Source organism: Piliocolobus tephrosceles, chromosome 4, assembly GCF_002776525.5.
Source record: "Piliocolobus tephrosceles isolate RC106 chromosome 4, ASM277652v3, whole genome shotgun sequence".
In the NCBI taxonomy this organism is placed as follows: Eukaryota; Metazoa; Chordata; class Mammalia; order Primates; family Cercopithecidae; genus Piliocolobus; species Piliocolobus tephrosceles.
In genome coordinates this window covers 138,853,388-138,878,182 of record NC_045437.1, presented here as the reverse complement: position 1 = coordinate 138,878,182, position 24,795 = coordinate 138,853,388, and the positions used below count along the sequence as shown (strand labels likewise).

The 24,795-nt window shown below is 39.6% G+C and overlaps 1 protein-coding gene and 1 pseudogene across 3 annotated transcripts in view; one reads left to right on the top strand and one right to left on the bottom strand.

Annotated features, from left to right (window-relative positions):
* The window catches only part of GLRA1 (glycine receptor alpha 1), a 101,208-nt gene that overhangs the window by 2,093 nt on the left and 74,320 nt on the right, over positions 1–24,795 (bottom strand). For all 3 annotated transcript variants that reach the window (XM_023227053.3, XM_023227054.3, XM_023227055.3), the window contains one exon: positions 4,400–4,546. In XM_023227053.3, the coding sequence (XP_023082821.1) occupies positions 4,400–4,546 (147 nt within the window). The remainder of the gene's footprint in view (positions 1–4,399; positions 4,547–24,795) is intronic.
* The window catches only part of LOC111552672, a 1,784-nt pseudogene continuing 1,503 nt past the window's right edge, over positions 24,515–24,795 (top strand).

Here is a 24,795-nt window from a genome sequence, read left to right as displayed (position 1 = left end):
CTGCCTGGAACACACTCTCAACCCCACCTCTTGGCTCCAACTCCTCTTTCACCTAATTTTTCCTCAGAAGCCTTCTCTGAGCTCCCAAGTATAGGCCAGCCGTTCCTGCTGTGTGCTCTATAAGCGCTCTGTACATATTTCTGTCTTTTTTTAAAGCTCTTATCACATTGTATGGTAATTTCTTCATTAACATCTGTCTCTTATTAGATTATAAGCTCCATGAAAGTAGAGGCAAAGTCTGTTATGTTCACTGCACTCTCAACACTGAACATATGAACATAGTCCCTGGTTCATAAGCTCAAAATTTGGTATATGTTTGTTGAGCAAATGTTTACTTGTATATCTTAACCAGCTTTAGCTTCCTTTTTTGTTGTTGTTTGTTTAAATGGACTTGTATTTTTAGCACCAGAAGGGTTTGAGACATATGGTAAATGCTTAAAAAATCCTTGGAAAATGAATGAATCTTGTCCAACACCATTGCAGAAGTGAGGAGGAAGAGGATATGCTACATACAGTGCCTGGCAAACAGGTGTTCAGTAAGTACTTGTCTATGAATAGGGCAACAGTAGAAGATTCAATGCCAGGGCCAAGGAGAGGAGCTGGGAGGAGCTGGCCAAATTGCTGGACCTAGTACTTAGAAGGGGGTCTAAGTCTGCCACTATTGCATTTCAATGAAAATCTCCCCTTGGTGGAGCTGGGGTGTTGTTTTGTTTTATTTTATTTTTTATTTTAAACTGGGACCTAGTTAGGTAGGGGGAAGCACCAAATTAACTTTTTATGCTGCTTTGGGTGAATTATTCTTTGCCTTTCATCTGTTAAACATGGGAATGGAAGGAGTAGAGGTTTGGATTGAAGGCCCCATCTAGCTAGAGGATTATCAATTTCATTCTGTGTCTGGGAGAAAAATTTCCTAGGAATGACTGGTAAAAGGCTTGCTATTCGTATTGGAACCAGCAGGTGGCAGGAAATGCATGCCCAACTGCATCTAGAGCTGCTTGGAGCCGGAGCAGGGGAAATCTGGTAGTGTACTCTGGAACTCAGGGAGGTTGCTAGTAGTATGCCTGCTGAGTTTGGTGCTCACAGATATGGTTTCCTAATAATTTGCCTAAGGAGGCCGGCCAGAGAATTCGAGAACCAGATGCTTTCTGCACAATAAATGAGGCAACATGGGAAGATGGTGGGAGTTGGGAAAGCTGGCCAAGATCACAGGCTCTGAGAAATTCAGGCATGTAGCTAATTCTTCTCCACTCACCATCTGGGACTTAAAATCCTGTCTGCAAACTTCCTGTTAAGGAGAGGTTTCTGCAGAAGAAATTTGTACACCTCTAGTGTACAAATCACTTCCAGAGCAGCTTACTCTAAAGGAAACTCTTCTTTATAGTGAGCTTAATTCTGTATCATTGTAATTTCTGATATTTGGGCCAACTTAAGAGCCCTTATGAATGAGATTACGTTAATTCAAATGCATACAAGGAGGCAGGCAGGAGACGTGAGTGGTAAAGTGAGTTGGGGCTGAAAAATGTCCCTGGTTAGAAGGGATGGTATTAACTGGAAAATGCATTCCCTACCTAAAGGCAGTTCCAGTGCACCAGTACCTTATGGGAAGCATATCCAGTGTGGCTGGATGCTGTGATTTTTTTCTAGTGAAGCCAGAAGTGTGATTTTTAAATGCTGACCCCTTAGTCCAGATTTTGAAAATATTCCAGGCCATAGTAAAGATATTTGCACACCAAATTTGGCCTTCTGGTTACTAGTTTTTGACCTCTGCCTTGGGATGAGGCTTAGTTTTTATTTAAGATCTAGTAAATGCAGGGCCATTTTTATCTGCTTCAGGATGGACACACTGATGAACAGATGAGAACTCATGGTGGTATGGTTAATGTTTGGAGGAGAGTCTCGGGTTTTTCAGCACCTCTCCTGCCTTTGCCAGCAGTGCCTCATGATACTGGCGACTTGGCCTTGCTATTGTGGGTCTCCCTCATCAGTTGCATGGAAGGAGTGGATGGGGTGATTGCTGAGGTATCTTCCAGGAAGGAACTGAGCAGGAGAATCTGATCAAATCTAGCTAGTGGCCTTATTCACACTTTATCTGGCCAGAGAGATAGTGTTTGTTTTCTTCTAGTGTGTCAAACTGGTAGATATTTGGGGAAGGTCTAAGCAGCCTTTGAAAGTACCATAGGCCCACCATACTATATATCTTTAGGAGGCTCCATTCTCATTTTAATCCATGCAAACAGCATCTACTGGAGCTGTGCAGTGCCCAATCAAAAGGGCTGGTGCTAGTAAAATATCTTGGACATGGTCTTTTCAAATTAGTGTTTTTAACAACTGTCTCTAGCAGACAAAATTACAAAAAGCAGCTAGTCTATGGGGGCGGGGGGAGAAAAGGAAAAATAAAATCCCAGAGATAGTTATGTTTGGTCAGTTTCTTTCTTTCGTTCTTTCTTTTTTCTCTTTCTTTTCTTTTCTTTCTTTTCTTTCCTTTCCTTTCTTTTCTTTTCTTTCTCTCTCTCTCTCTTTTTTTTTTTGACAAAGTCACTATGTTGCCCACATTGGTTTGGAACTCCTGGACTAAAGCAATCCTCTCACCTCAGCTTTCCTAATAGTTGGGATTATAGGCACAAGCCATCGTGCCAGGTTCTTAATTAGACTTTTTTTTTTTTTTTTAAGCATCAGAGGCTAGGTATTAAATGGACAATATAGAGTAACTAAAACTAGGAGTCATTTAAGAAGTTCTATTTGGCTTGCTGAACCCAATACAATTTCCTCCTTAATGTAGTTTAGAAGGATGGTGATATCTTAATTCCCATGGACGTCTTCTGTCTTGGAATGTCGGCCTCCTCCCTGTGGTAAACTGCCAGAAGTTAATTGAATCAGATTGCTGATGTTTAAGAAACATACTGATGGAAATGTGTGTATATGTAATCATTTTAATCCTTGGCACTTGTGTGGCAGGAACAAAACTTAAAGCTACTTTGGCATCCCCTGATTTAATTCTCACCACAGTTTCCCTTTATATGCACTTTGCACATGGAGAACCTGGGCCCAAGAATAGGCTAGCTCGAAGTCACATACTAAAGAAAACTAAGAGGCAGGGTCCTTTGTCACAGCACATTGCGCTTGGGCAGGCAACTATTTTGTTTTGTTTTATTTTATTTTTGAGCTTTACTGACTAATAGACAATGATTTTAAATAGGTCAGTCTAAAGCTTGTGGGACCTGGCACATTGCAGGTACGTGCTGTGACCTGAAACACTATGACAGGTCATAGTGTGTGGGTCCCTGGTTGCCCTAATCTGTCACTGGAAAAACTTCAGACTCTGTCTGGAGGCTTCTTCTTTATTGCTTTTAATGGCCAAAACTGCAATTATTTTTGCATCAACCTAATCGTTTGTTTATCCTTTTGTTCATTTGTTTAACAAATACTTATTGCATGCTCACTGTATGTTAGGCATTGTGTTAGGCACCAGAGATAGAGCATGGAGCAAAAACAAACACGGTCTCTGCTTTTATGGTGCTTGCGATTTGGTGGAAGAGATTGGCTTTAAAAAATCACATCATTGAATTTATGCTTTTAAATCAGAATACATTTTTAGAAGTTTAGAAATTGAGTTCAATTAGAACATGGCATTTGCTAGGACACACAGTGTACTGGAAGAGCAGTACAGGGAAAGAGAACAAGATATTAAAAGTCCTGTGTGTATGTTTGAAGAACTAAGGAAAAAGCCAGGGTGGTTGGATCTTCTGGGTTACTAGTTATGGACCCAGGGTATGGAGCAGTTTGCTCCAGCAGGCTGCATGCTCCCCATTAGCATTCTTTGGTCAGTGCACAACCTTGTGAACAGAGGTTGGTAACTTTTCAGAGGTGCCCTGTCAAATATTCCTTTTTTCAATCCCTCATATGAGAACCCACTCTGGCGGAGATCTTGCTTGTTGCCTCTTTCCTCTTTCCTGGAGGCAGGAAGCAAAGGCCTGAACCTGGGCATCCTACTTTAAGATCTTACCTTTTGTGGTGCAATTGTCTTCTGGAATCAAGCTTATTAAAACAATGCAGGCTTGCAGAAAAAAGCCAACGGACATCTCCCAATCTTTTAGGTTTATAGTTAGTTATTTTCTTGACCCCATCAGCTTCTAATTAATTAGTTCTGCCTTTAGGTATAACTTGATAATTTCTGTAGTGTTACTGTTAGATTCGAAGAGTGACTGCCTATAGACCAAACTCTAGGACATTGTTTATGGGAGGAAAAGCTGAGACCTCTAGGTCTTTAATTCCTATTTCTAACCTGCCTTGCACATTGAGAAGGGTGGACCATTGAAACAAATAACACAAGACAAGACTGCTTAGAAATCTTTTGTTCACTACCAGCTATCCCTCCTTAGGCAGTGACCCAAAGGCCTACCTTGTGATGTCTCCGCTTCCTCCTGAATCGGAGCAGCTCTTTATGTTGCCGAGACACAAAGTTAACGGCAGCATATTCTAGTAGGGCTGAGAACACAAAGAGCAGGCAAACTGCCATCCAAATGTCAATGGCTTTCACATAGGACACCTAGAGTAGGGGTGGAGGAGAAACAGGGAGGTGAGAGCAGAGGAGTGTAAAACATTAAGCTCTTCGGTAATTCCCCACATCACCCACTGCTGTCTGCTCCTCAGCTAGGTTATTAGGGTGGAGGTAGAGAGGAAAACAGAAGAGAAATGCATCAAACAGACTGGAAAGAATATTGGGGTCAATAGATTATGGTACCTATGAGAGTACTAAAGAGAGGACAGTGGTATATTTAGCATTATCACTTAGAACAGAATGCTGTGTTTTGTTTAAGGGTGATCGGAACAAACTGTTGTACTGAGCATTAAAAGTGAATGAAGGCTGTCAGCAAAAATGACATTGTAAGGACCTGAAAATTCCTCCAAAAAATTAATGAGAACACTGGAAAAAAATTGTCAGTGCCAACTTTTCAGACCTCCACTAATTACCAAAGGCTTATATCAGTCCTGTCAACATTTATTCAAGAAAATCAGCTGAATCTTAATAAGAACAGCAAGTTTTGTGGCATTGTTTAAAAGTGTTATTGAGATATAATTCACATACCATACAGTTCTCACATTTAAAGTGTACAGTTTAACGATTTTTAGAATATTCACACATGTGTGCAACCATCATCATCAGTCAATTTTAGAAAGTTTTCATTACCTCAAAAATAAATCTGTTACCTTTTAGCTATCACCTCTCTATTCCCCTAGCCATAAACAACCACTAATCCATATCTTATATGAATGAAATAATACAATATGTGGCCTTTTATGATCGGCCTCTTTCACTTAGCATAATATTTTCAAGGTTCATTCACATTGTAACATGTATCAGTATTTCATTCCTTTTTATGGCTGAATAATACCCTGTTTTATGGATATACAACATTTTGTTTATCCGTTAATCAGTTAATGGATATTTAAGTTTTCTACCTTTTAGCTACCGTGAGTAATGCTGCTATAAACAACCAAGTACAAGTTTCTGCACTGACATGTATTTTCATTTCCCTTGGAACTTTGTGGTGTTTTGCCCTATTCCTATCCTAATCTATCCAGCTCCATGGTAGCTTTGAAAACCAGCAGCTGTCTGGAAGCCATTGGATGGAGCAGAACACAGTTGGAGCTTCTTCAATGCCTCATTCCCAGAGAATTATCATCATTTGACATACCTCATGGTTCCCTGAAAGATGCCACTCATAAGGCTGTCTTTATTTGACCTGATTTGGAGCTGTCCCCGTGTGAACAACCTTTTCTTTGAGGGCATTTATCAAAAGCAATCAATAGTAATTGCTACCTGAGGCAGTTGGGGCAAAATAATAAATTAATCAAAAAGCTGAAAAGGAAAAGCTGGGTAATGAGATGTTTATAGGGGGCTTTGGAAAGCTCTGACATATTCTTGGGAAACTATGTGCAAGCTTAGAGCTGTGTGCATTCCCGGGAAGACCTGAGATGGCTCTAGGCACTCACCTTTGGCTAACCTTGATAGTCTGAGCAAGCAGGAAGTGCAGCCTGAGTCAAAGTTGTAAACTGCCTTGCAGAATGTTTAAGATAGAGAGCCCCTTGGCGAAGGCTAGGAGACTTACAGATTCCAGCCATTTAAGAAACCTTTGTCTGATTTTTAACTGACTACCAACCTAACTGAGCAGAGACTTCAGTGGTCCTACAAAAATAATACAAACTTTATGGAATTAGTTCAGAAAAGTTACTGAATAGCAACAGCAACAAATCCTGAAGAGAGGGGAGAATTGGATTTTCAGAGTTGCCGCATTATATTATTAAAATGTCTAAACTTGGCTGGCAAGATGGCCAAATAGGAACAGCTCTGGTCTGCAGCTCCCAGCAAGATCAATGCAGAAGGCGGGTGATTTCTGCATTTCCAACTGAGGTACCCAGCTTATCTCACTGGAACTGGTTAGACAGTGGGTGCAGCCCACAGAAGGTGAGCCGAAGCAGAGTGGGGTGTCACCTCACCCAGAAAGCGCAAGGGGTTGGGGATCTCCCTCCCCTAGCCAAGGAAAGCCTTGAGGGACTGTGTCGTGAGGGATGGTGCACTCTGGCCCCAGATACTACTCTTTTTCCCAGGGTCTTTGCAACCTGCAGACAAGGAGATTCCCTTGGGTGCCTATGCCACCAGGGCCCTGGTTTTCAAGCACAAAACTGGGTGGCCATTTGGACAGACACCGAGCTAGCTGCGGGAGTTTTTTTCGTATCCAAGTGGCACCTGGAACCCCAGCAAGACAGAACCATTCACTCCCCTGGAAAGGGGGCTGAAGCCAGCGAGCCAAGTGGTTTAGCTCAGCAGATCCCATCCCCACGGAGCCCAGCAAGCTAAGATCCACTGGCTTGAAATTCTTGCTGCCAGCACAGCAGTCTGAAGTCGACCTGGAACCCTTGAGCTTGGTGAGGGGAGGAGTGTCCACCATTACTGAGGATTGAGTAGGTGGTTTTCCCCTCACAGTGTAAACAAAGCTGTCGGGAAGTTCATACTGGGTGGAGCACACCACAGCTCAGCAAAGCCTCTAGCCAGGCTGCCTCTCTAGATCCCTCCTCTCTGGGCAGGGCATCTCTGAAAGAAAAGGAGCAGCCCCAGTCAGGAGCTTATAGATAAAACTACCATCTCCCTGGGACAGAGCACCTGGGGGAAGGGGCGGCTGTGGGAGCAGCTTCAGCAGACTTAAACGTTCCTGCCTGCCAGTTCTGAAGAGAGTAGTGGATCTCCCAGCACAGCACTCGAGCTCTGCTAAGGGACAGACTGCCTCCTCAAGTGGGTCCCTGACCCCCATGCCTCCTGACAGAGAAACACCTCCCAGCAGGGGTGGAAAGACACCTCATAGAGGAGAGCTTCAGCTGGCATCTGGCAGGTGCCCCTCTGGGATGAAGCTTCCAGAGGAAGGAACAGGCAGCAATCTTTGCTGTTCTGCAGTGTCCCCTGGTGATAACCAGGAAAACAGGGTCTGGAGTGGACCTCCAGCAAACTCCAGCAGACCTGCAGCTGAGGGGCCTGACTGTTAGAAGGAAAACTAACAAACAGAAAGGAATAGCATCAAAATCAACAATAAGGACAGCCATACAGAAATCCCATCTGAAGGTCACCAGCATCAAAGACCGAAGGTAGATAAATCCATGAAGAAAAGGAAAAACCAGCACAAAAAGGCTGAAAATTCCAAAAACTGGAATGCCTTTTCTCCTCCAAAGGATCACAACTCCTTGCCAGCAAGGGAACAAAACTGGACAGAGAACGAGTTCAACAAAGTCACAGAAGTAGGCTTCAGAAGGTGGAGAATAACAAATTCCTCTGAGCGAAAGGAGCATGTTCTAATACAAGACAAGGAAGCTAAGAACCTTGAAAAGAGGTTAGAAGAATTGCTAACTGGAATAACAAGTTTAGAGAAGAACATAAATGACCTGATGGAACTGAAAAACACAGCATGAGAACGTCATGAAGCATACACAAGTATCAATAGCTGAATTGATCAAGTGGAAGAAAGGATATCAGAGATTGAAGATCAATTTAGTGAAACAAAGCATGAAGACAAGATTAGAGAAAAAAGAATGAAAAGGAACAAAGAAAACCTCCAAGAAATATGGGACTATGTGAAAAGACCAAACCTACGTTCAATTGGTGTACCTGAAAGTGACGGGGAGAATGGAACCAAGTTGGAAAACACTCTTCAGGATATCCAGGAGAAATTCCCCAACCTAGCAAGACAGGCCAACATTCAAATTCAGGAAATACAGAGAACGCCACAAAGATACTCCTTGAGAAGAGCAACCCCAAAACACATAATTGTCAGACTCACAAAGGTTGAAATGAAGGAAAAAATGTTAGGGGCAGCCAGAAGGAAAGGTTGGGTTACCTACAAAGGGAAGCCCATCAGGCTAACAGCAGATCTCTTGGCAGAAACCCTATAAGCCAGAAGAGACTGGGGGCCAATATTCAACAATCTTAAAGAAAAAAATTTTCAACCCAGAATTTCATATCCAGCCAAACTAAGCTTCATAAGCAAAGGAGAGCTTCATAAACAAAGGATAACTAAAATCCTTTACAGACAAGCAAATGCTGAGAGATTTCGTCTCCACCAGGCCTGTCTTACAAGAGCTCCTGAAGGAAGCACTAAACATGGAAAGGAACAACTGGTACCAGCCACTGCAAAAACATACCAAATTGTACAGACCATTGACACTATGAAGAAACCACATCAACTAACGGGCACAATAACCAGCTAGCATCATAATGACAGGATCAAATTCACACATAACAATGTTAATCTTAAATGTAAACAGGCTAAATGCCCCAGTTAAAAGACACAGACTGGCAAATTGGATAAAGAGTCAAGACTCATCAGTGTGCTGTATTTAGAAGACCAGTCTCACGTGCAAACTCACACATAGGCTCAAAATAAAGGTATGGAGGAATGTATGTGTGTGTGTGTGTGTGTGTGTGTGTATGTATAATATATATATTTTTTATTGAGACAGAGTTTTGCTCTTGTTGCCCAAGGTGGAGTGCAATGGCATGATCTCAGCTCACCACATCCTCCGCCTCCTGGGTTCAAGCCATTCTCCTGCCTCAGCCTCCCAAGTAACTGGGATTACAGGCATGCACCACCATGCATGGCTAATTTTGTATTTTTAGTAGAGATGGGGTTTCTTCATGTTGGTCAGGCTGGTCTCAAACTCCTGACCTCAGGTGATCCACCTGCCTCTGCCTCCGAAAGTGCTGGGATTACAGGCATGAGCAATCGTGTCTGGCGGGATGGAGGGATATTTACCAAGGAAATGGAAAGAAAAAAAAAAAAGCAGGGGTTGCAATCCTAGTTTCTGATATAACAGACTTTAAACCAACAAAGATCAAAAAAGACAAAGAAGGGCATTACATAATGGTAAAGGGATCAATGCCACAAGAAGAGCTAACTATCCTAAATATATATGCACCCCATACAGACCCAGATTCATAAGGCAAGTTCTTAGAGACCTACAAAGAGACATAGACTCCCAAACAATAATAGTGGGAGACTTTAGCACCCCACTGTCAATATTAGACAGATCAACGAGACAGAAATTAACAAGGATATTCAGGACGTGAACTCAGCTCTGGACCAAGCAGACCTAATAGAAATCTACAGAACTCTCCACCCAAAATCAACAAAATATACGTTCTTCTCAGCAACACATCACACTTATTCTAAAATTGACCATATAATTGGAAGTAAAACATTCCTCAGCAAATGCAAAATAATGGGAATCATAACAAACAGTCTCTTAGACCACAGTGCAATCAAACTGGAACTTGGGATTAAGAAATTCACTCAAAACAACACAATTCCATGGAAACTAAACAACCTGCTCCTGAATAACTACTGGGTAAATAACAAAATTAAGGCAGAAATAAATAATTTATTTGAAAGCAATGAGAACAAAGACACAACATACCAGAATCTCTGGGACACATCTAAAGCAGTGTTTAGAGGAAAATTTATAGCACTAAATGCCCACAGAAGAAAGCAGAAAAGATCTAAAATCGACACCCTAACATCAGAATTAGAAGAACTAGAAAAATAAGAGCAAACAAATTCAAAAGCTAACAGAAGACAAGTAGCTAAGACCAGAGCAGAACTGAAGGAGATAGAGACATGAAAAACCCTTCAAAAAAATCAATGAAGCCAGGGTCTGGCTTTTTGAAGATTAAGAAAATATATAGACTGCTAGCCAGACTGCTATAAGAGAGAAGAAGGAAATAGACACAATAAAAACGGTAAAGGGGATATCACCACTGATCCCACAGAAATACAAACTACCATTAGAGAATATTATAAACACCTGTATGGAAAAAACTAGAAGATCTAGAAGAAATGGATAAATTCCTGGACACATACACCCTCTCAAGGCTAAACCAGGAAGAAGTTGAATCCTGGAACAGGCCGATAACAAGTTCTGAAATTGAGACAGTAATTAATAGCCTACCAACCATAAAAAGCCCAGGACCAGGCGGATTCACAGCCAAATTCTACCAGAGGCACAAAGAGGAGCTGGTGCCATTCATCTGAAACTATACCAAACAATAGAAAAGGAAGGACACCTCCCTAACTCATTTTATGAAGCCAGCATCATCTTGATACCAAAACTCATTTTACGAGGTCAACATCATCCTGATACCAAAACCTGGCAGAGACACAACAAAAAAAGAGATTTTCAGGCCAATATCCCTGATGAACATTGATGCGAAAATCCTCGATAAAATACTGGCAAACCAAATCCAGCAGCACATCAAAAAGCTTATCCATGACCATCAATTCAGCTTCATCCCTGGGATGCAAGGCTGGTTCAACATATGCAAATCAATAAACATAATCCATCACAAAAACAGAACCAATGACAAAAAACCATGATTAGCTCAACAGATGTAGAAAAAGCCTTCGATAAAATTCAACGCCCCTTCATGCTAAAAACTCTCAATCAACTGGGTATTGATGGAATGCATCTCAAAATAATAAGAGCTACTTATGACAAAGCTACAGCCAATATCATACGGAATGGGCAAAAGCTGGAAGCATTCCCCTGGAAAGCCGGCACAAGACAAGGATGCCCTCTCTCACCACTCCTATTCAACATAGTGTTAGAAGTGCTGGTCAGGGCAGTCAGGCAAGAGAAAGAAATAAAGTGTATTCAAATAGGAAGAGAGGAAGTCAAATTATTTCTGTTTGCAGATGACATGATTGTATATTTAGAAAACCCCATCGTCTCAGCCCCAAATCTCTTTAAGCTGATAAGCAACTTCAGCAAAGTCTCAGGATACAAAATCAATGTGCAAAAACCACAAGTATTCCTATACACCAATAATAGACAAACAGAGACCCAAATAATGAGTGAACTCCCATTCACAACTGCTACAAAATGAATAAAATACTTAGGAATAAACTTAAAAGGGATGTGAAGGAACTCTTCAAGGAGAACTACACACCACTGCTCAAGGAAATAAGAGAGGACACAAACAAATGGAAGAACATTCCATGCTCATGGATAGGAAGAATCAATATTGTGAAAATGGCTATACTTCCCAAAGTAATTTATAGATTCAGTGCTACCCCTATCAAGCTACCACTGACTTTCTTCACAGAAGTAGAAAAAAACTACTTCAAATTTCATATGTAACCAAAAAAGAGCCTGCATAGCCAAGACAATCTTAAGCAAAAAGAACAAAGCTGAAGGCATCACACTACCTGACTTCAAGCTATACTACAAGGCTACAGTAACCAAAACAGCATGGTACTGGTACCAAAACTGATATATACACCAATGGAACAGAACAGAGGCTTCAGAAATAACGCCGTATATCTACAACCATCTGATCTTGACAAAAACAAGCAATGGGGAAAGGAGTCCCTATTTAATAAATGGTGTTGGGAAAATTGGCTAGCCATATGCAGAAAACTGAAACTGCACCCCTTCCTTACACCTTATACAAAAATTAAATGGATTGAGGACTTAAATGTAAGACCTAAAACCATAAAATCCCTAGAAGAAAACCTAGGCAATACCATTCAGGACATACGCCTGAGCAAAGACTTCATGACTAAAGCACCAAAAGCAATGGCAACAAAAGCCAAAATTGACAAGTGGGATCTAATTAAACTAAAGAGCTTCTGCACAGCAAAAAAACCAAACCAAAACAAAACAAAACAAAAAACACACAAAAAACACACACAATAACAACAACAAAAACTATCATCAGAGTGAACAGGCAACCTACAGAATGGGAGAAAATTTTTGCAATCTTTCCATCTGACAAAGTGCTAATATCCAGAATCTATAAAGAACTTAAACAAATTTATAAGAAAAAGCCACATCAAAAAGTGGGTGAAGGATATGAACAGACATTTCTCAAAAGAAGACATTTATATGATCAACAAACATATGAAAAAAAGCTCATCATCACTGGTCATTAGGGAAATGCAAATCAAAACCACAGTGAGATACCATGTCACACCAGTTAGAATGGCTATCATTAAAAAGTCAGGAAATAACGGATGCTGGAGAGGATGTAGAGAAATAGAAATGCTTTTACACTGTTGGTGAGAATGTAAATTAGTTCAACCGTTGTGGAAGACTGTGTGGCAATTCCTCCAGGATCTAGAACTAGTATTTGACCAACAATCCCATGATTGGGTATATAACCAAAGGATTATAAATCATTCTACTATAAAGACACATGAACACGTATGTTTATTGCAGTACTGTTCACAATAGCAAAGCCTTGGAGCCAACCCAAATGTCCATCAGTGATAGACTGGATAAAGAAAATGTGTCACATATACACTATGGAATATGATGCAGCCATAAAAAGGATGAGTTCATGTCCTTGCAGGGACATGGATGAAACTGGAAACCATTATTCTCAACAAACTAACACAAGAACAGAAAACCAAACACTGCATGTTCTCACTTACAAGTGGGAGTTCAACAGTGAGAATACATGGACACAGGGCAGGGAACATCACACACCAGGGCCTATTGGGTGGTGGGGTGCTAGTGGAGGGATAGCATTAGGAGAAATACCTAACGTAGATGATGGGTTGATGGGTGCTGCAAACCACCATGACATATGTATACCTATGTAACAAACCTGCATGTTCTGCACATGTATCCCAGAACTTAAAGTTAAAAAAAAAAAAGTCCAGTTTTAACAAAAATTCTAAGACATGCAAAAAAGGGGAAAGTATGACTCATACATAGGGAGAAAAGTAGTCAAAAGAAGCTGACCCTGAGGAAGCCCAGATGCTGGACTTAGTAGACAAAGACTTTAAATCAGTTATTTTAAGTATGTTCAACAAACTAAAGGAAACTATGTCTAAACAGCTAAAGGAAAATATGAGAGCAGTGTCTCACAAATTATAGCATATTAGTAAAGAGAAATGATAGCCTGTAATCCCAGCACTTTGCGAGGCTGAGGCGGGTGTATCACCTCAGGTCAGGAGTTTGAGACCAGCCCGGCCAATATGGTGAAACCTCATCTCTACTAAAAATACAAAAATTATCCAGGCATGGTGGTGATTGCCTGTAATCCCAGCTTACTCGGGAGGCCGAGAGTGGAGAATTGCTTGAACACAGGAGGCAGAGGTTGCAGTGAGCTGAGATCGTATCACCACACTCTAACCTGGGCAACAGAGCGAGAGTCCATCTCAAGAAAAGAAATGATGAAATAGAAATTCTGGAGTTGAAAAGTAAAATAACTGAAATGAAAACTTCATGAGATGGAATCAACAGTAGATTTAAGAAGACAGAAGAATCAGGACACTTAAAGAAGAATCAGTGAATTTTAGATTATATGGTCTGAGGAACAGAATGAAGAAAAATAAACAGCCCCAGAAACCTGTGGGAAACCATGTAATGCACCAACATAATGTTTAATAGGAATCTGCAGTGGAGACAGAAAGAGAAAGAATATTTTAAAAAATAGTGCCTGAAAACTTATCAAATTTGTTGAAAAATAGTAATCCATACATCTAAGAAGCACAGGGAACTCCAAGTAAGATAAACTTAAAGAGCTCCACACCTAGACACATCCTAATCAAAATGTCAGAAGACAAGGTCAGAATCTTTTTTTTTTTTTTTTCCAGATGGAGTCTTGCTCTGTCACCCAAGCTAGAGTGCAATGGCTAGATCTCTTCTCACTGCAATCTCCACCTCCCAGGTTCAAGAAATTCTCCTGCAAAGGCAGAATCTTAAAACAGCAAAAGAGAAGCAACTTCTTTTGTACAAGGGATTCTTGATTAGCAGTTGTATTCTCATTAACACCATGGGGTACAGAAGACAGTGGGATAACATTTTCAAAGTGCTGAAAGGAAAAGACTGCCAATTTTTCTCAAGAATTCTGTATCCCTTAAAAATGAAAAATATATTTTTAGGTAAACAAAAGCTGAAATACTTCCATTAGCAGATCTGTCCTACAAGAAATACTAAAGGACGTCCTTTAGGCTGAAATAAAAGGATGCTAGACAATAACTCAAATTCCTATGAAGAAATAAGGAGTATTAGTAAAGGTAACTGCATAGGTAAATATTCAAGACAATATGAAAAAATGTAGTTTTTGTTTGTAACTTTTTTCTCCTATCTGATTTAAAGGACAACTGAGTAAAGCAATGATTATAAACCTGTATTAATCAACATATATATATTTTTTGAGGGGGGGGCGGAGTCTTGCTCTGTCACCCGGGCTGGAGTGCGGTGGCCGGATCTCAGCTCACTGCAAGTTCCGCCTCCCGGATTTACGCCATTCTCCTGCCTCAGCCTCCGGAGCAGCTGGGACTACAGGCGCCCGCCACCTCGCCGGGCTAGTTTTTTTTGTATTTTTAGTAGAGACGGGGTTTCACCGTGTTAGCCAGGATGGTCTCCATCTCCTGACCTCGTGATCTACCCGTCTCGGCCTCCCAAAGTGCTGGGATTACAGGCTTGAGCCACCGCGCCTGGCCTTAATCAACATATAATGAAGATGTAATTTGTATGATAATAGCAGTGTAAAGAGAGCTATATAGGAGCAAAGTTTTTTGTGTACTGTTATGAACTGAATATATGTGTGCCCCTAAAATTCCTATGTTGACATCCTTACCCCCAATATGACGGTATTTGGAGACAGGGCCTATAAGGAAGTGATTAGGTTAGAGTTAGGGCTAGGGTTAGGGTTAGATCTTAGAGGTGAGATCTTTAGGGTGAGATCTTATAGGTGGGGCCTTAATTCAGTAGGAATTAGGGAGGAAGAGATACTAGAACTCTTTCTCTACCATGCTAGGACAAAGCAAGAAAGTGGTCATCAGCAAACCTGAAAGAGAACCTTCACCAGCAACTGAATTAGCTGCTACCTTGATTTTGGACTTCCCAGGTTTTAGAACTATGAAAAATAAATTTTTATTGTTTAAACCACCAAATCTGTGGCATTTGTTTTAGCAGTCCAAGTAAACTAAGACACTGTTGTGATTAAGTTAGTATTAATAATCTGAATTAGATGTTTCTGAAATAAGATGAAATTGTAATCCCCAGGGCAATCATGAAAAAAATAACTAAAAAAAAAAAAAAAAAAAAAAAAAATAGTAAAAGAAATGACCAGGGAATTAAGATGACACACTAGAAAATAGTGTTTTTTGTTTGTTTGTTTGTTTTTTGAGACAGGGTCTTGCTTTGTTACCCAGGCTGGAGTGCAGTGTTGCAAGCATGTCTCACTGCAGCCTCAATTTCCAAGGTTCAAGCAATCCTGCCACTTCAGCCTCCTAAGTAGCTAGGACTACAGCTGTATACCATTCCATCCAGCTATTTTTTTAAAAGTATCTTTTGTAAAGGCAGGGTTTCACTATGTTGGCCAGGCTGGTCTTGGACTCCTGAACTCAAGCAACCTACCTGCCTGAGCTTCCCAAAGTGCTGGGATTATAGGCATGAGCAACTGCACTCACAAAAATACATATTTAATGCAAAAAGGCAGTAACGGAGGAACAAAGACACAAAAAGACAAGATATATATAGAAAACAACACAATGGCAGATGTAAATGATACCAAATTGCATTTTTTATTACATTAATTAAATTAAGTGGAAATAGGCTAGACAAACTAATTGAAAGACATTGTCAGACTCGATTAAAAAATAAAATGCAACTACATACTGTCTATAAAAGACACACTTTAGATTCAAAGACACAACTAGGATAAAAGTAGAAGAATGGAAAAAAATGTACCATGTAAACACTAACCAAAAGAGGCCTGTAGGTGATTATACCAACATCAGAAAAAAAAAAAACCCACAAACAAACCAATCTTTAGGAAAACAAAATTGTTATTAAGAGATGAAGAGCGTTTGATAATAAGACAGTCAATCCATCGAGAAATATAACAATTATAAACATCTATGCATCTAACAACAGAGTCCCAAAATGTATGAAGCAAAACTGCCTGAATTGAAGCGATAAATAGATAATTCAACAATCATATTTGGAGTCTTCAAAACCCTGCTTTTTATAATGAATAGAACAATTAGAAGATCGCCAAGGAAATGAAAAATTTAAATGACACTGTAAACCAACTAAGAAACACCTATAGAATACTCCACCCAATAACAGAAGAATATACATTCTTCTGAAGTGCACATGGAGTATTTTCAGCATAAACCATATATTATGCATAGAACAAGTCTCAGACTTAAAATAGTTGAAATCATACCAAATATGTTTTCTGATTTCAATGAAATATTAGAAATAAATAACCAAAAGTAAGTTGGAAAACTCACAAAAATGAATTAATGCATCAAAGAATAAATAAAACATAAATTAAGGAATACTCTGAGACGAACTAAAAACACAACATACCAAAACTAATAAGATGCAGCTAAAATCATTTTTAGAGGGAAGTGTATAGCTGTAAACACCTGTTTTAAAGAGAGGAAAGGTCCCAAATCAATACCTAACTTTGCACCTTAAGAAACTAGGAGGGCAAACTAAAGTCAAAGCAAGCAGAAGGAAGAAAATAATAAAGATTAGAATGGTAATAAGTAAAATAGTAGAAAAATAATAGAGAAAATCAGTGAAACCAAATCTTGATTCTTCGAAAATATTAGCAAAATTGAATAACTTCTAACTATACCGTTCAAGAAAAAAATGAGAGAAGAATCAAATTACTAAAATAAAGAGTGAAAGAGGGGACATTATCATTGACTTTACAGAAATAAAAAGGATTATAAGGGAATACTTTGAACAACTGTATGCCAATAAATTTGATAAGCTAAATGAGGTGGTCAAATTCCTAAAAAAAAGACACTGACTCAAAAATAAATAGAGGCCAGGGGTGGTGGCTCTTGCCTGTAATCCCAGCACTTTGGGAGGCCAAGATGGGTGGATCACCTGAGGTCAGGAGTTTGAGACCAGCCTGGCCAACATGGCGAAACCCCATCTCTACTAAAAATACAAAAATTAGCCAACCATGGTGGCATGCACCTGTAAACCTAGCTACTTGGGAGGCTGAGGCAGGAGAATTGCTTGAACCCAGGAGGCAGAGGTTGCCGTGAGCCAAGATCGTGCCACTGCACTCCAGCCTGGGTGACAACAGCAAAACTACATCTTAAAAAAGAAAAAGAAAATTTGAATACACACATAACATGTAAGGAGATTAAATTAGTAATAAAAATTCGACAAAGAATTGTCCAGGACCAGATGGCTTCCTTCATTAATTCTACCAAACACTTAAAGAATTAACACAAATCCTTCTTATACTCTCTCAGAGAAGTGGAAGTGGATAGAACATTTCCCAACTCATTCTAAGAAGCTAGTATTATTACCCTGACAACAAAACCAAAGACATCACAATAAAGAAAACTAAATATCAATATTTCTTATGAATATAGACAAAAAAAAAAAAACCTCAAGAAAACACTAGCAAACCAAATCCAGTGACATATGAGAAAGGATTACACATGATGAGTGAGTGGGATGTATCCCAGGAATGCAGTGTTGGTTGAACATACAAAAATCAGTCACCATATGAATAAAATAAAGGAAAAATATCACATGATCCTCTAAATAGATGCAGAAACAGGATTTGACAAAATTCAACACCTTTCATGGTAAAAATACTCAACAAATTAATAATTGAAAACTTCCTCAAACTGTAAAGGGCATCTATGTAAAACCCACAGCTAACCTCATGCTTAATAGTGAAAAATTGAAAGCTTTCTATGTAAGATCAGGAATGAGACAGGAATATCTGTTCTTACCAGTTCTGTTCTTCATTGTACTGGGAGATCTAGCCAGGGAAATTAGGTGAGAAAAAGAAATAAATGACATCTAGGTGAGAAAGGAAAAAGTAAAGCCATCTCTATTTGTACATCACATGGTCTTGTATAAAGAAAATCCTAAGGATGTATAAAAGACTTAGAGTTAATAAATGAGTTCAGCAAAGTTATTGGATACAAGATGAACATACAAAAATCAATTGTATTTCTATGGACTAGAATTTAAAAATTAAACTTAAAAACAATTTATATAGCTTAAAAGAATATATCTGTACAACACCTGTTATATAATTTAACAAAATAGGTTCAAGACTTGTACACTGAAAACTAGAAATCTTTCTTGAAAGAAATTAAAGATGACCTAAATAAATGGGAAGAAATCCCATGTTGATGGATTGGAAGACATAATATTGTTAAGATGGCAATACTCCCCTGATTAGTTCATGGATTCAATGCATTCTTTATTAAAACTCCAGCTATTTTTTTCATTTCAAAAATTGACAAGCTGCTTCTAAAATTTATATTTGTGTGCAAATGCAAAGACAGAGAGTAGCCAAAACAATCTTGAAAAAGTAGAACAAAGTTGGAGGACTCACACTTCCAGATTTTAAAAGTTACTCCAAAGCTACTGTAATCAAAACAGTGTAGTATTGACAAAAAGGACCGACATATAGATCAATGGAATAGAATTGAGAGTCCAGAAGTAAGGCAGTCCATTTATGGGTCAACTGATTTTTTTGAGAAGGGTGTCAATTCAACAGGGAAAAGAATACTCTTCTCAAAAAACGGTGTTGAGACAACTGGATATTCACACGTGAAAGAATGAAGTTGGACTGGTCATGGTGGCTCACACCTTAATCCTAGCACTTTGGGAGACCGAGGCAGGCGGATCACCTGGGGTCAGGAGTTTGAGACCAGTCTGACCAACATGGTGAAACCCCATCTCTAGTAAAAACACAAAACTTAGCCAGGTGTGGCGGCACATGCCTGTAATCCCAGCTACTCGGGGGGCTGAGGCAGAAGAATTGCTTGAACCCAGTAGGTGGAGGTTGCAGTGAGTCAAGATCATGCCACTGCATTCTAGCCTGGGTGACAGAGTGAGACTATGTCTCAAAAAAAAAAAAAAAAAAAAAAAAAAAAATGAGGTTGGACCTCTTCCTTCACATCACATATATAAATAAATCTAAATGTGCCAACGACCTAAACGTAAGAGCTAAAGTATGAAACTCTTAGAAGAAAATATAGGTATGAATCTTCATGACCTTGGATTAGGCAATAGTTTCTAAAAAATGACACCAAGGCCAAGAGCAGTGACTCATGCCTGTAATGCCAGCACTTTGGGAGGCTGAGACAGGCAGATCGCTTGAGGTCAGGAGTTTGAGACCAGCTGGCCAACATGACAAAATCCCATCTCTATTAAAAATATAAACATTAGCCAGGCATTGTGGCTGGGCGCGGTGGCTCATGCCTGTAATCCCCCAGCACTTTTGGGAGGCCGAGGCGGCCAGATCATGAGGTCAGGAGATCAAGACCATCCTGCGTAACACGGTGAAACCCCATCTTTACTAAAAATAGAAAAATTAGCCGGGCGTGGTGGCGGGTGCCTGTAGTCCCAGCTACTTGGGAGACTGAGGCAGGAGAATGGCATGAACCTGGGAGGCGGAGCTTGCAGTGAGCCAAGATCGTGCCACTGTACTCCAGCCTGGGCGACAGATAGAGTGAGACTCTGTCTCTAAAAAAAAAATAAAAAAATAAAAAAAATCAGCCAGGAGTGGTAGTGCATGGCTATAATTTCAGCTACTCGGGAGGCTGAGGCTGGAGAATCGCTTGCACCTGGGAGGGAGAGGTTACAGTGAGCAGCGACTGTGTCACTGCACTCCAGCCTGGGTGATAGGGTGACAGAGCAATACTCCATCTCAAAAAAAAAAAAAAAAAAAAAAAAAAAAAAAAAAAAAAAAAAAAAAAACAAAAAAAAAAAAAAAAAAAAAAAAAAAAAAAAAAAAAAAAAAAAAGACACCAAAAGCATAAGCAACAAAAGAAAAAAGAGATAAATTAGAATATATCAAAATTAAAAACCTTTGTGCATAAATGATACTATGAATCAAGTGAAAAGAAAACCCATAGATTCTTAGTCCATTTTGTGTTACTTCAAAAGAATATCTAAGATGGGATAATTTATAAAGAAAAAATGGTTTATTTGGCTCACAATTCTGATGTCTGGAAAAGTTCAAGATTGGGCATCTGGTGAGGGCCTCAGGCTACTTCCACTCATGGTAGAAAGTGAAGGGAAGCCATGTACAGAGATCACATGGTGAGAGAGGAAGTAAGAAGTGGATGGGAGATGCCAAGCTCTTGTTTAAAATCATTTTTAAAATTTTAATTTATTTTTTAATTTTACTTTAAGTTTTGGGATACATGTGCAGAACATGCAGGTTTGTTACATAGGTGTATTACCTGTGGCCAGGCTCTTTTTAACAATGAATATAGTGAGAACTCACCCCTGAAAGAAGGCATTAATCTACTCATGAGGAATCCACTCCTATGACACAAACACCTCCATTAGGACCCACCTCCAATGTTAGGGATTAAATTTGAATATATGGTTTGGAAGAGACAAAAATCTAAACCACAGCACATAGAATGAGAGAAAATATGCACAAATCATATATCTAACAAAGGTCTAAAATCCAGAATACATAAAGAACTGTTACAACTCAATAATAAGATAAATAACAAAAGTGACCAAAAGATTTTAATAGTGAGTGGAGCAGAAATGCAGACATTTCACCAAAGAAGATATAGAAGTGATCACTAAGCACATGAAATGATGCTCAGCATTATTATTCATTAGCAAAATGCAAATCAAAATCACAATGCAATACCATTTCACATGCACTAAATGGCTACAGTTAAAAAATACCAGATAATAATATGTGTTTGTGAAGATGTGGAGACATTGGAACCCTGGTGGGATCATAAAATGGTATAGCTGCTTTGGAAAACAGTTTGGCAGTTCCTCAAAAAGTTAAGCATGTCGTACATGTGACACAACAGTTTCACTTCTAGTTATATACCTTTGAGAATTAAAAACAGGTCCACACAAAAACTTGTACACAGATGTTCACAGCAGCATTATTTATAATAGCCAAAGTGAAAATAAACCAAATGCCTAACTGCTGAATGGATAACAAAATGTGATATCTCTAAACTATGGAATGTTATTCAGCCATATAAAGGAATGAAGTACTGATGCATTCTACAGCATGGATGAACCTTGAAACACTAAATGAAAAAAGCCAATCATAAAAGGCCACATATTGCATGATTACATTTATACGAGACACCCAGAAAAGGCAGGTTTTTACAGGTAGTAAGTATCCATTTATCGTTACCAGAGGCTCTTGGGAGTGGAGAATGAGGAATGACTGTTGGAGGGTATGGATTTTCTTTCCGGGTGATGAAAATGTTCTGGAATTAGATACTATCTATAGGCAGTTGTATAGATAGGGTTGTACAACTTTGTGAATATACTAAAAGGAACTAAATCTAATACTTAAAAAGGCAAATAAATAAAAAGTATGAATGAAGAGGAAGGTGGAATTGAGTGTTAATAACATATGGAGCCAAATATTGTTAACCACGAGTGCAGCAGAATGTTGAGTCTAGTGTAAACCATAAGTAGAGAAGAATGTGGCATCAACTATTAATAGTGAGTGGAACAGAATGTTGAATCTAGCATAAGGAAAAGAAAGCAGAACATTATGTCTGCTGTTACAATAGCACACAGCAGAATGTGTTGTCAGGTGTTAATAGTGATCAGAGAATGTGGATTCAAGCATTTGTGGTGAATGTAGCAGAATTTGAGGTCTAGTGTGAATGCTGGAGAGAGCATATTGTCGAGTTTTGTTGTAAGGGTGAATAGAGGAGAGTGTGGTGTCTACTGCTGATGGCAAATGAAACAGAATGTTGTCTCACATTAAAAGTTAATGGAACAGTGTCATGAAAAACAAAAAACAGCTAGGAGACTGTTCTAGGTTAAAAGAGACAAAATAGAGCAACCGTGTGCAATATGAATTAGATCCTTGATTGGATCCCTCATCATATTTTCTGATGACTTTTTTGACAACTGGGGGAATTTAAATAAAGGTCCTGTATTAGATGACATTATTGAATTATTTCAAATTGAATTATTTCTAATTCAATAATAACCATTGAATTAATGTTAATTTTTAAAGATGTGATAATGTCATTGTGATTCTTCTTCCTTATTTTGAGGTGAATTGCCATGTCTTTGTTGAATCAGCAAAAATTGCATCTACCTACCTACCTGCCTATCTATCTATTTATCCATCTGTCTACCTATACTGAGAAAGTGTATGTGGGAAAAGATGACTGGTGATCCTGGGTAAAGGGTGTGAGGGTGTTTATTGTATATTCTTTCAACTTTTCTATGTCAAAACAGAATGTTAAGCAGCATTAATTGGAAATGGTGCAAAACATTGTTTCTAGCAGAAGGCTAAAGGAAGCAGAATGTGGTGTCTGGCATTAATAGTAGAGCAGAATATCATGTCTATTTTTGAATGAGTAGAACAGAATGCGACTCAAACAATAGTAGTGAATGTGGTAGAATGCAGCATGTAACATTAAAAGAGAGTGAAGTAGAATGAAGCATCAATCATTAACAGTGAAAAGCACAGAATGTTGTACCTCAACTAGGGGTGAATGTAGGAGTATATGGTGTCTAGCATTAATAGTAAGTGAAATGGAACATTATGTTTAGCATTAGAAATGAATTAAGTAATCCTAGCACTTTGGGAGGCTAAGGTGGGTGGATCACGAGGTCAGGAGTTCAAGACCAGCCTGGCCAACATAGTGAAACCCCATCTCTACTAAAAATACAAACATTAGCCAGGCATGGCAGCGCATGCCTGTAGTCCCAGCTACCCGGGAGGCTGAGGCGGGAGAATTGCTTGAACCTGGGAGGTGGAGGTTGCAGTGAGCTGAGATTATGCCACTGCACTCCAGCTTGGACAACAGAGTGAGACTTCATCTTAAAAAAAAAAAAAAAAGTAGTGAATTAAGCAGAATGCAAGATCTAGTGTTGACAGTGAAGCGAACAGAAGGTTGTATTGATCGTAAGGGTGACTGAAAGAAAAATAGTGCCTGGTGTTAATAATGAATGAAGTGAGATGCTGTGTCTGGTGTTAGAAGTGAATGGAACAGAGTGCTGTGTCTAGCATAAGGGTGAATGGAGCAGAATGTGTATCTGACATTAATAGTGAATGGAGCAGAATGCTGTGTCTAGTGTTGATAGTGAAAGAAGCAGAATATGGTTTAGGAGTTAACACCAAATGTGGTGTTTAACACTAGAAATATAAGTATCAAATTGATGTGTGTTCAGAAAAGGGTTAACAAAACAGGCCTGAGACTGCTATCTTAGGAAGGGCCTGCTTGCAAGGTTGCCTCTTGGATGGCATCTGGGAACTTGGATTTTGGGAGTATTCCTACTTTCCCTAACTGATAAGGCTGGCTCACTGTGCCTAGATTGTACAATCTGGTTCATGCTGAACAATCAGCTTTCCTTTTGGGAGTCTGGAATTTTGGCACATGCTAGGCAGAGGGTGCTGATATGACCAGCCCCCAGTTAAAACATGGAACACTGAGCCTCTAATGAATCTTAGAGCATAGAGCAGACTCTGTTTTTCTTTCCTTCTTTCTTTCTTTTTTTAGATGGAATCTCACTCTGTTGCCCAGGCTGGAGTACAGTGGCATGATCTTGGATCACTTCAACCTCCGCCTCTCGGGTTCAAGTGATTCTTCAACCTCAGCCTCCCAACTAGCTGGGATTACAAGCGCGGGCCACCATGCCTGGCTAACAGTTTCTGTTTTTCTGTCTTTTGGGGCAGAAACATAGCACACACGTGTCTGCATTGTTGTTGCTGGAGTAAGAGTGCATTCTGTGTGACCCCTCATGGGAGGGGGAGAGTAAGGAAGCCCGCACATGGATTCCTCTAGTCTCTGCCTATGTTCTTTCCCCCTGATGAGTTAGCCATATCTTCTGAATATGTTGCTGTAATAAATATTAGCTGTGGAGAGCTGAGAATGGGAGAAGAGTGGAGTGTGTGAGCAGCACGGTGGTCTCCTCTCCTCTCCTCACTTCACTCTCGCCGCCTACCTTTACCCGCTCGCCCGACTGCTCGGCGCCCAGAACGCCTTCCACCATGACCGCCTCAGCACGTTCCCACTTAAACAAAATCCTTAAGCATGTGTACATGTCCCTGCCTCAGGGTGAGAAAGTCCAGGCCATGTATATCTGGATCGATGTTACTGGAGAAGGACTGCGCTGCAAGACCCGGACCTGGGACAGTGAGCCCAAGTGTGTGGAAGAGTTGCCTGAGTGGAATTTCTTCTTTGTCTTGTCTTTTTTCTTCCTTTTCTTTTCTTCTTTCTTTCTTTCTTTCTTTCTTTCTTTCTTTCTTTCTTTCTTTCTTTCTTTCTTTCT